The 11,009-nt window shown below is 34.3% G+C and overlaps 2 protein-coding genes, 1 non-coding gene and 1 pseudogene across 4 annotated transcripts; all 4 read left to right on the top strand.

Annotated features, from left to right (window-relative positions):
* The first annotated feature begins 2,233 nt into the window (after positions 1-2,233).
* LOC111804536 (protein DA1-related 1-like) lies at positions 2,234-4,183 on the top strand. The gene is made up of 6 exons (XM_087127595.1): positions 2,234-2,245; positions 2,791-2,910; positions 2,982-3,191; positions 3,289-3,351; positions 3,453-3,568; positions 4,135-4,183. The coding sequence occupies exons 1-6, from the start codon at positions 2,234-2,236 to the stop codon at positions 4,181-4,183; spliced, it is 570 nt and encodes a 189-aa protein (XP_086983721.1).
* Positions 4,184-4,883: 700 nt separating this feature from the next.
* Positions 4,884-7,454, top strand: MDA1 (Mitochondrial transcription termination factor family protein). Of its 2 annotated transcripts, none has more exons than XM_023688931.2 (5): positions 4,884-5,065; positions 5,214-5,366; positions 5,534-5,583; positions 5,678-5,893; positions 6,003-7,454. In XM_023688931.2, the coding sequence occupies exons 2-5, from the start codon at positions 5,293-5,295 to the stop codon at positions 7,085-7,087; spliced, it is 1,425 nt and encodes a 474-aa protein (XP_023544699.2). In that variant the 5' UTR covers positions 4,884-5,065; positions 5,214-5,292; the 3' UTR covers positions 7,088-7,454. The 2 variants fall into 2 exon arrangements, with proteins under 2 accessions (XP_023544699.2, XP_023544698.2); XM_023688930.2 differs by having other exon boundaries at positions 5,675-5,893.
* Positions 7,455-8,453: 999 nt separating this feature from the next.
* Positions 8,454-8,702, top strand: LOC147790457 (signal recognition particle RNA; annotated as a pseudogene).
* Positions 8,703-8,981: 279 nt separating this feature from the next.
* Positions 8,982-9,291, top strand: LOC147790456 (signal recognition particle RNA). Its single transcript, XR_015422794.1, has one exon.
* The last annotated feature ends 1,718 nt before the right edge of the window (positions 9,292-11,009 follow it).

The raw sequence follows: 11,009 nt of genomic DNA, 5'->3' as shown, positions 1-11,009 counted from the left end.
TATGTTTTATATACGGGTAGTTGTAGTTGTTGTTGGAGATTGGATTATAAAATGGCAGCGTTTTATTTATTTATTATTCAAACAACATTTATATTTTAATTAATTTAGGGTATCATCACTAAAAATAAAAACTTTGCTCATTAATATTTATAAATGTAAAGTAGGTACGGAAAAGATTGAATTGCTAGGAGGAAATGAAATCAAATAAATTTAGTTAGTTGAGAGAGAGATTGGTATAAAAATGAAAGGAAATAATTAATAAGCTTTAATTATAATTATAATGATATTTGTGTGGGAAGCTAGTGACACGTGGAATTATTGCAAGTTGTAAATAAATTTTAATTCAAGTACGAGGAAGCATTCAATACTACAAATATAACAAAATCCTGTCTTGTAACTAAATATTATGAAATAATCTAACCTTAATATATTAGCAACAAATTTACCATTTATTTTACGTTTATATTTTAACATTTTATGTAAAATAAATTAAATAAACCACTCGAACAGTCAAATTAAAAAACTATAATTAAAAGATAATGCATGTTTGTTAGCTTGGAAACAAAAGCAAAAATGAAATAAATAAAAGATTTGTTTAAATCTTAGTCAAATAAATTTGTAATAGAATATTGTGTGTTAATCAGTGATTATTAAGATATATTAAACCATGTCACATGTCACTATAATATAAACCATTTAATGGGACATATTATAAAGTTTGGAAAAGTAGATAATACATTGAGTTAAATTATAAATGTTAGTTAGAATTAATTAATCAACATTATATTAATTAAATGTTTATCTTTTTTGTGGAAGAAAACAGTGAGGCTTACCTAATGATGTTATGCTATAACTACCACTTTATACATTTAATTAAGCTAATCATATGGATTACTTTCTTTAATCAAACTCATCACTATGCTTCAATTTTTTTCTCTCTCCTCTCTTTTGCTTCTCTCACTCCAAATTATACAAATACTTCTAAATTTTAAGATAAGATTTAATTATATCAAAAAATATTTTAAAATACTAAAATGGTTTGAAAAATATATCATTTTTTAAAAAATAAAATGTGAAAATTTTTTGGTCTTCGATTATACCATCTTTTTACCATAAAAATAATAAAATAATAACAATAATAACAATAATAAAAGAAAATGAATATAATTCTTTAAAAAGTGCCTCCAATGTCAATAAAATAAAAGGTAAGCCAAAAAAATTGGCAATGCCATTATTTATTCCTTTAATTTCTGCCACGTGGTCCAAATATGACCATCATATATATATATATATATATATATATATATATATATTAAAAGAAATCAATACAATTGTGATAAATCAACCATGACTAATTGTATTAAGTGAAGACGATGATATAAACAATGAAATAAAAAGTTTGAGTGTCAATTTAAAGAAGACAAATATGCACTAGATACGATTAAAAAATGCATTTTGATGTCACCATCTCGAGTCTAAAAAGAGGAAGTTTTCAAACTAATTAAAAATATGACATTACATTTCGTGTACTAATTAAAATATGGATTATTTAATTAAAGACTTGGTAAAAATATTTGCATTATTAGTCAAAAAGTATATTTTTAGATATTTTGGGATACGGTGAATATTCTTATACTTCTCTTTTATAATTTTACTTATTTTAATAATGGTATGATTTTGTACACTTTAAATATAATATTTTACGATCTTATTTTTTAAACTATTTGAAATGTCTGGAGCTTAGTAGTTTATAATAATTGGGCAATTGGAGCAACAAAATTGGAAGATGTGAAATGTTTCTTCGAATTTGTAAACCCAACAGCCCTCCATGTCGTTCTCAGCTAGGTCACTTTCTTCATACCAATACATTAATTTGGGGACAGAAATTCTCGGACATGTTTTTTTTATTTACATATATTTATTTTATTTAAAATCATTATAAAATAATTATGGGGTTTTGTGAAAAATAAAAGTACACCATATTTTCTGATTAATCTACTAAAAAAAAATTGGGAATATAATAAGAAAATAAAAGGTTAAAAGGGGAAAAAGGAAAGTGATATAATATTCGAAGGTAGTGAAAGTTGGGCCTAGCTGGGCTTTTAAATGTGGGCCCACGTGGAAAACAACACCTACTCATTTCCTCGAAATGAGGTGGTCCTCCACTCAGCAGATACATATTCGACGTGGCATTGCCGGCATTACGTGGCCCATGTCCACGTGGGAATAAATAATGGCTTGTTTGGTATATATTTGGCGTGGAGACGAGAGTGTTTCTCTGTGATTGAGGAAGTGCTCTTGTTTTCACCTTTCTTTTGTTTTTGCTCTTCTTTGGGTATCTGGATTGGAAGAACTAACAAGATTTTGAACGAAGCAATTCTCACGAGAGTATGGAAACCTTTCTACCGTATTTTAAAATTGTGAGGCTAATAGCGATATGTAACGGGCCAAAGCGGACAATATTTTTTAGTAGTGGGCTCGAACTATTACAAATGGTATCAAAACCAAACACTAGTCAGTGTGTTAGTGAGGAGATTGGTCTCCAAGAGGGGTGAATTGTGAGATTCCACGTCGATCGGTTAGAGAGGGGAACGAAACATTGTTTATGGAAACTTCTCTCTAGCATACGCGTTTTAAAACTGTGAGGCTGATGACAATACGTAACGGGTCAAAAGAGACAATTTATTAAGAGGTTGGTTTGATTTGGTTGGATTTTGTTGATTCTTTCTTACCATCTTCATATGCGTTTTTGTTTTTCCCTTTGTGTTGTGTTGCTGTTGTTGCTGTTAGATCGCAGATATTGATGGGACTGTTTACTATTGTGAGAATTCTTTTTGGGCCCAAAAATACTGCCCTTCCCATGAAAAGGATGGAACTGCCTCTTGTTGTAGTAGCTGTGGAAGATTACAGGTAATTCTCTGTCTCTGTCTCTGTCTCTGTCTCTCCCACATTCACAAATGTGAGCTTACTCCATGATGCAGGCATCAGCAGGCATGGAGTACATGGAAGATGGAAGGAGATTATGTCCAGAGTGTTCCAGCTTCAAGATCATGGACATCAATGACTGCCAACCTCTTATCCTTGAGATGCAACAATTCTTTGCAAGTTTAAACATGAAACTGGACCAAAAGATTCCATTGGCGTTGGTCGCAAGTGAGACATTGAACAAGCCCAGTGAAGACAAAGATATCGTAAGAGGACACACTGGCCTATTCTTTTGCTTCTTCATTCATATATATCTATATATTGGTCTTACCTTTTTAGGATTCATTTGTCTGGATTGTATAGACACATCATCATCTATCCGGAACTCAAGGGTTGTGCTCACCAGTACGGCGCCCCATTCCCATTGTTAGAATTTCCATCTCTCTCAGTAACATATAACACTGTTTTTGCTTACTTTCACTCAACCCAATTCATTTGATCATCATCATTATCATCATTGCAAGTAGGTTCGTATGATGGAGAGTATGGGGGGATTCTCATTCATGGACATGCTCAAATCCTATCCTCAACTTGTTTATAACAGGGAAGTTGATGCTATACTCGTTCTATATGGCCTTCCCAGGTACTATAATCTGTTCATGCACCATAACGCTCCAACCCCATCAGGGCTTTCCTTCAAGGTTTTTAAAACGCGTCTGCTACGGAGAGATTTTCACACCCTTGTAAAGAATGCTTCATTCCCCTCTCCAACCAATATCTGAACATCTATGCCGACACCCATTTCCCCTCTCTAACAAATGTGGTATCTCATTGAGAAACTACATTGGTTGAAGAGGGGAATGAAGCATTCCTTATAAGGATGTGGAAATCTCTCCCCTAGTAGACGCGTTTTAAGAACCTTGAAGGGAAGCCTAAAAGGGAGGGCCCAAAAAGGACAATATTCGTTAGCGGTGGGCTTAGGCCGTTACATTCATTAGAACTTGCTACAATGTTCGTTATGACAATAAATTCTTATGTATCTTCGATATTGCTTACTTTAGGACTCGATTTTGCTTTTAATGGTCCTTCCATTAAACAAAGATCCATCTATCCTACGTATAGGACACGGCTTTGATACTACTTGTTAGTAACAACGAATGGTTACGACTTATTTTTCACATGTATAGACACACGTTTCCTTTGGTATAGGTTGTTGACAGGATCTATTCTAGCACATGAGATGATGCTCCCAATCTAAGTAAACCAATTGAAGAAGGTATCTGCGAAGTTGTATCTCACATGTGGCTGAAATCCAAAATCAATGTGGGGTCTGAAACTGCCATGGCTGCTGCTTCTTTATCTTCCTCCCTGCAACCTGGACGTTCGAAAAAGCACGAGCAACCGAGTGAAATAGAGAAGAAACTCGGAGAATGTTTCATACACCAAATCGAAACAAATAATTCAAAAGACTACAGAGATGGGTTCAAGAAGGCAAACAAGGCAGTTTCTCTGGTTTGAAGAAAACTCTTGATTGCATCAAACTCTATCGAACCTTTCCAGTTTAGACGTCCTTGTCATTGGAAAAACATGCAGTAATTGATTGTACAACGTTGGTAGAAAGTGAAAAGATCACGAGTTTATAACTAAGAAATATATATATATATTTTTTTTAATGCCAAACGTTTAAGAAAAATCAAAACCAAAGTGGACAATATTATATTATTGTAGAGGTAGTAATTTTTAATTATTAAAAATGAGTTAAAAAATATTAAAACAAATTATATAAAACTTATTATTATACTTTAAATTTTTTATTAACATGTCGATTATAAAAATTAAAAAAAAATTAATAAAACTATTTTGGGTAGTTTATTTTAATATATTCTCATATTTTTATAATAATACTTTCTAATTTCGTAATAAAGCAACATTTTAAATATATAATTTTAACCAGTTGCCTTATCTTCCCCATCCGACGTGTCACTCTCAACCTCAGACTCCCCTCTTCTCTCGCACATAATTTAGGGTTCATCTCAGCTTCGTCTCGTTCTTCTGTCTCTGCCCCTCAATCTTAATCTCTCTTTCCGGTCTCTGCTTTTCTTGTTCTTCGGCAGCCAACATCGGCAGTGCTTCAAAATTGGTAGGTGCCATCCATCCCTTCTCTTTCTCTCCTTCAAATCTGCAATTTGCAATTACTTGAAAATTTTGAACTCCAAAGATGAAGAAATCACTTTTTCTAGGAGAGTTTTGTTAATGCATTTTCATTCTTTCTGCTTCATAATTGACAGACTACCCTATCCAAACTCTGTGGAGTACCGTTCAATTTTAGTCACTCAATAAGGGGATTTTCTGCGCCAAACCTTAAAGATGAGTGGTGTCAGTGTTATACGCTCCGCTCGTATCTTCTTCATGCCAAATGACTGTCTCATTCCTACTCAAAGGTACTCTGTGAGTTGTGACTCAAGAGTTGCGTGTTTTTCTTTTTCCTGATGGCTATTGTGAGATTTCTTCAATGAATGATGTTAAGTTAGAGTGGCTGCACGAGCTGTCCTTTTGTTGACTCTGTGAATATATATTTTTGATCATTCAGTAGTTTTGTTTTATATAGGGTTCAGGTTTCATTCTCTAGGAAACTCTTTTCTTGCCGAGCTAAATTTGGTTAGTGCTTCAGTTTGTGGTTTTAATCTCTTGTTGAAAGCTTGTGGTTTCTCAACCATGCTGTGTTCTGTGTTTTAATGATGGAATATAGCAGATTCTGAGATAGATGATGGATCGGTGAACTTAAAGGTTGTATCTCCAGCCCTTCTAACAGCTGAAAAAGAAGAGGCCAAGGCTGTTTTAACCTTATTTTTAAAGAAACAAGGTTTAAGCAATGCAATTGCTGCAAGAACAATAAACAAGTCTGATCTCTTCATCAATCATCTTCTCTTGAGGCTTCATTTGGTTCATAAATCTCGGTATCTAGTAGGTTCGATTTCAATGTACTTTTTATCGTATCGCCTATCACAGTGAATTTGATTTAGTTCGACATAGAGTTTCGTTGCTAGAATTATAATATAGTTCGTATGAATATGCAGGGCGAGAGTTGACAACACTTGAGATTAGAGATGCTTTGAATCCTTATCTTGAGTCTCTTTTTGAAGAGCATGGGACTCATCTCATACATGCTGTGGAAAACTTTCCGAATCGTTCTATTAAGGAAAAGACTACTACGACAGTTCCCGTCTCGAATTCAACAATTGACACGAAGAAGCTGAGAGCTGTCTCTCGAGTGAGTGAATTAGGTCCTACTGGAAAGCTTCGACCTCAGATTCTTTACCTGATGGAGCATGGCTTAAAACTTGAGCAAATTAAGGAAATTACTCGCAAATTCCCAGCTTTTGCTTACTACAGCTTGGAGGGGAAAATAAAGCCTGTGATCGAGTTTTTTCTTGATCTTGGGGTGCCAAAATCTGATATCCCTACTATCCTCAACAAGAGGCCACAGTTATGTGGAATTAGTCTGACTGAAAATCTAAAACCAACAATGTTATTCTTAGAAACTTTGGGTGTCGACAAGAAACAATGGGCGAAAGTAATATACCGTTTTCCAGCGCTTCTCACCTACAGCAAACAGAAGGTTGAGACAACTACTGGTTTCCTCTATGAAATGGGAATCTCAGAGGAGAGCGTCGGTAAAATATTGACCCGTTGTCCACACATCATAAGTTACAGTGTGGAGGAAAAGTTAAGGCCCACAGCTGAATATTTTCATTCACTGGGAGTCGATGTTGCTGTCCTTTTGTATCGTTCCCCTCAGACGTTTGGTCTTAGTATCGAGGGCAATTTGAAACCGGTGACGCAGTTTTTCTTGGAGAGGGGCTACAGCATGGAGGATGTTGGAACCATGATCTCAAGATATGGAGCGTTGTATACTTTCAGCTTGGCTGAGAATATAGTGCCAAAATGGGATTTCTTTCTAACCATGGAGTACTCAAAATCAGAGCTAATCAAATTCCCCCAATATTTTGGTTACAGCTTGGAGGGGAGGATTAAACCAAGGTATGCAATTATGAAGAAGAGCGGGGTGATGTTGTTACTGAACCAGTTATTAACATTATCAGATACCGACTTTGACATGGCACTAAAAAAGAAAATGAACAAGTTGCTTCCCAAGAATTGACTTGACTTTCTATGAGAACGAACAAGACTGATATACTGGAAGCGTTTATGATCGATGGCGTATGAGATATCTGGCCTTACAAGTAATTCTGTTGCAGTGCCTTGACTGAAACACGAGATACAGTGTGTCGGGATGATCGGAAATTTGGCATTTGAATTGTGGATATGGAATGGAAGGCAGAGTGCCTCGCTCTGTGTTTACTTGGCCTGGAGTTGCCTTCTTGGGTCCTGATTGATCCATCTCTGTTTTTGTTCTCGTGTTCATCATTTTCCAACCATGTAATAGTTTTAGTACTGAAGCCTTAGTCTGTACAAAATTTCAAATAAATCAAATTCTGGGGAAAATATTAATAGATCAATTCCAAGAAGCCTTTTTTTCTCTTTTAATTTTTGTACAGGTATTCGAATCAGAAGTTTATTTGGTGATGGGATAAACAGGACCTGATTCCTTCTGTCCTAATGGGAGATTTTCGTGGATCATCCGCCATGGCAGATCTGACGCAGTTTGAAATTTCATTAAATTGCATCAGGGCTGCCTTTAATGGTACCGAGCAGCTTGGATTTGACATCATTTGTAAAGATAGGACGCCATTGCTTGTTCAATGCTTGGATCTCCAAAGGAACATGCACGGATACTCGGCGGTTACCAAAGGAACATGCACAGATACTCTGGTGATTATTACGAAACGTAGAGTTGAAAGTATATATTTATTTTTTAATGCAAATATTCAAAAAGTTGAACCAATTAATTATATTATATACTAACACATCCGCAGAAGATAAGTTTCTATATTTTTATAAGAAATGTTTCGTTTTTCTCTCCTATAGATTTGAGATCTCACGCTACAGTGATGTGAACTGAATGAATTTTCTCTCCCATAGATTTGGGATCTCACGCTACAATGATGTGAACTGAATGAATGAATGTTATTGATTGTTTATGTTAAAATACAAATTTAGTATTTGAAGGAATGTTATTGATTGTTTATGTTAAAATACAAATTTAGTATTTGAACTGAAGGAATGTTATTGATTATTTATGTTGAAATACAAATTTAGTCTTTAAAATTTAAAATTTGTGTATGTTTAATTTTTTAACTTAAAATAAGCTTTATATTTTTGAATTTTCGAGATTCATAAATTTAATGAACACAAAAAAGTGTGGGATACTATTAAACATGATACTTTGATACTAAATTAAATTAGCACATACTAAATTAAATTAGGTTTATGCTGGCAAGGTGATTGATGTTAAAATTAGGTAATATTTAGTTATTTGGATTGTAATGTTGGCTTCTATTTCTCCCACATCGAAAGGGTGTTTAGCTTTGCCTTTCTTTATTAAGTGACTTGAAACACAACATCCTGCCGAGCTTGGTTGCGCAAGCTTGTGACCCAAGTGGGGGTGGTAAGGTGATGGAATGGGGCAGGCTTCCCTATTTGAGCTGGGTCCGATATTGATCTTAATCGGCTTGCCCATTGCAAGCATCAAGTCAAGCCATGGGGATTGGGCGGGCATCGTGAGGCTGGATTCACAGAGCAACGAAAACCTCCCATTCCTTGCAGTGCAAGGATAACGGGCCAAGTCGGTTGGATCCAACCGAACCATCATTTTTTTCCTGTGTATTTTTGTTCAAACTATTTTGGTCAATGCATTGATAATGAAACACATCATCTTACTTTTGGTGAATGTAAAAAGTTATAAGTAAGGATATTAAAAATAAAAAAAAAAGAGGTAACAGATATGAGTGGATGTTTAGCTGACAAGGTTATTCTTGTTCAAATGAGTTAATCTTTAGTTAATTGGCTTAGATTGTTGGCCTCTATTCCTCCCACATCGAAAGGGTATTCGACTTTGCTTTCCTTTATAAAAATTAATTGAAGCACGAGAGGCCGCCAAGCTTGATTGCGCAAGCTTGTGACCCATGTGGGAGCATTAATGTGACGGAATGGGAAGTTCTCCTTGGTGGGCCGGTTCCGCAATTGACCTCGTCTGGATCGCCCATTCCAAGCGTGGAGCTAAGCCATGGTGTGCAGGCGAAGGCCTCAAGCCTCATCGGCTTCTAAAGCCAGAGGGCAATGCGTGAGGTTGGTTTCACAGAACAGCGAAAACCTCCTGCTAGCAGTGCAAGGATAACGGCCCGTGTCATTCGGATCCAATTAGGCCCAACCAGGGTTGCCTTCACCAAACAAACCATCATTTTTTTCCCTCTAATTTGTATTACTAAAAGAAAAATGTTTTTTTTTTCTATTTTTTGGGCGACCATTTTTGGTCAATGCATTGGTAATGAATGGAAAAAAATTGCCAACTTTCATTTATTATTTATCATCAACAGTTTTTTAAAAAATGACGATAAATTTTAAAAAAAATTATAATAGGAACAAAATAAATATGATAATCTTGTAATAAATGGTGAAGTTTGTTTCTTTCTATAAGATAATTTAAAAAGAGATTAAATAATTCATGTTTAACGGTTATTATGCAATAAATATATCCCTGAAAGTTTATTGCCAATGAAGGGAAAAAAAAAAGGAAAAAGGAAAATTTGAATCCACCGACACAATTGTTTCTCCAAAAAAAAAAAAAAAAAAAAAAGTAAAAAAATGTATTGAGGAAAGAGACAAGGGCAGATCTACTTTTCAAAAAATTCATTTAAATTCAAAAAAGTCAAAAGTCAAAAAGTCAATTTATTAAAAGCCAACAAACCGCGTTCTTCATTTTTATCAAAGATTCCCCTTATCTATCATTGCTCCCTCCCTTTCTCTCTCTCTTTGCCTTTTATTTATTTTTCATTTTCAATTTAAAATAACATTTTTAAATAGAAAATAGCTTTAAAAATTGAATTATCACCGATTAAACAATTGTTTGGTAATTTTAAGATAATTAATGACACAAATATCTAAAATAAATCATGCTTTAAAAAAAATGAATTATAGCTTAGAAAGAAATTAATGTGTTGAGATTTAAACCATAATTTAAGATATTGTAAATAAAATATGAAAGTCAATGTAAGGTTTATGAAAAGAAAAGTAAATGAATCCAATTAGATGATAATTAATAAGAAAGCATCTGATTTAAGACAAATAATTAATGTCCCAATAAAATCCCCCCTTTCACATTCAAATTGAATCCAATGTTAAAAGACTCTCATTAAACAATCATTCTCTCACTATTTCATTTTAATTTTAATTTCTCATTACATCATATAACAAAATATAATTTACCTATTTTATTAATATTACTTATATCTATAATTAATCATCTTACCTCTTCATAATATTAATCATTAACGCTCTAATTGGAAGAAAAAAAAACAAGTTCTTTGATCGAATCCTGAACAAGCACTGAGAAAAAAATTACACTTTGTTTCAAATTGGTCAAGACCAAGCATGGCGGAATTTGTTTTTTGATCTGTGTGTTTTTGCTGAATCTTCCACCGACAAAATAGAAAAAACATGGGTATTTGTAAGATCCCATATCGGTTAGAGAGAGAAATAAAGTATTTCTCATAAGATTGGAAACCTCTTCCTAAAGACGAGTTTTTAAAACCTTGAAGGAAAACTTAGAAAGGAAAGCCCCAAGAGGACCATATGTTCTAGTAGTGGGTTTGGGTTGTTCCAAATGGTATCAGAGCCCGTCATCGGACGGTATGCCAGCGGAGACGCTGGCCCCAAAGGGGTGGATTGTGAGATCCCAGTCGTTACAAAGGGAAAAAAGCATTAGTTATATGAGTGTGGAAACCTCTACTGGAAGAGGTGTTTTATAAAACATTAGAGAAAATCTAAGAAAGAACAATATCTGTTATCAGTGGGAGTGGACTGTTACCGTCTCTGTTTTCGGAGTAGATGAAATCTGCAATAGCCATAGCTCTATTAGAGCTCATTGAAAGTTTGAAACTTTAATTACCAATACACAATCTCAC

Source organism: Cucurbita pepo, chromosome 10 (genome assembly GCF_057944985.1).
Source record: "Cucurbita pepo subsp. pepo isolate OVF chromosome 10, ASM5794498v1, whole genome shotgun sequence".
Taxonomy (NCBI): Eukaryota; Viridiplantae; Streptophyta; class Magnoliopsida; order Cucurbitales; family Cucurbitaceae; genus Cucurbita; species Cucurbita pepo.
The sequence above is the reverse complement of the archived record's forward strand: the minus strand, read 5'-3'. Positions and strand labels throughout refer to the sequence as shown.

Excerpts from the sequence above, each read along its gene's own strand:
- MDA1 (XM_023688930.2), top strand. The coding sequence starts at position 5,293 with ATGAGTGGTGTCAGTGTTATACGCTCCGCTCGTATCTTCTTCATGCCA. Across the intron at positions 5,584-5,674 it reads TTCTTGCCGAGCTAAATTTG|CAGATTCTGAGATAGATGAT; the intron begins GTTAGTGCTTCA and ends GATGGAATATAG. Across the intron at positions 5,894-6,002 it reads TAAATCTCGGTATCTAGTAG|GGCGAGAGTTGACAACACTT; the intron begins GTTCGATTTCAA and ends ATGAATATGCAG.
- LOC111804536 (XM_087127595.1), top strand. Across the intron at positions 2,911-2,981 it reads GTAGCTGTGGAAGATTACAG|GCATCAGCAGGCATGGAGTA; the intron begins GTAATTCTCTGT and ends TCCATGATGCAG. Across the intron at positions 3,352-3,452 it reads TACGGCGCCCCATTCCCATT|GTTCGTATGATGGAGAGTAT; the intron begins GTTAGAATTTCC and ends CATTGCAAGTAG.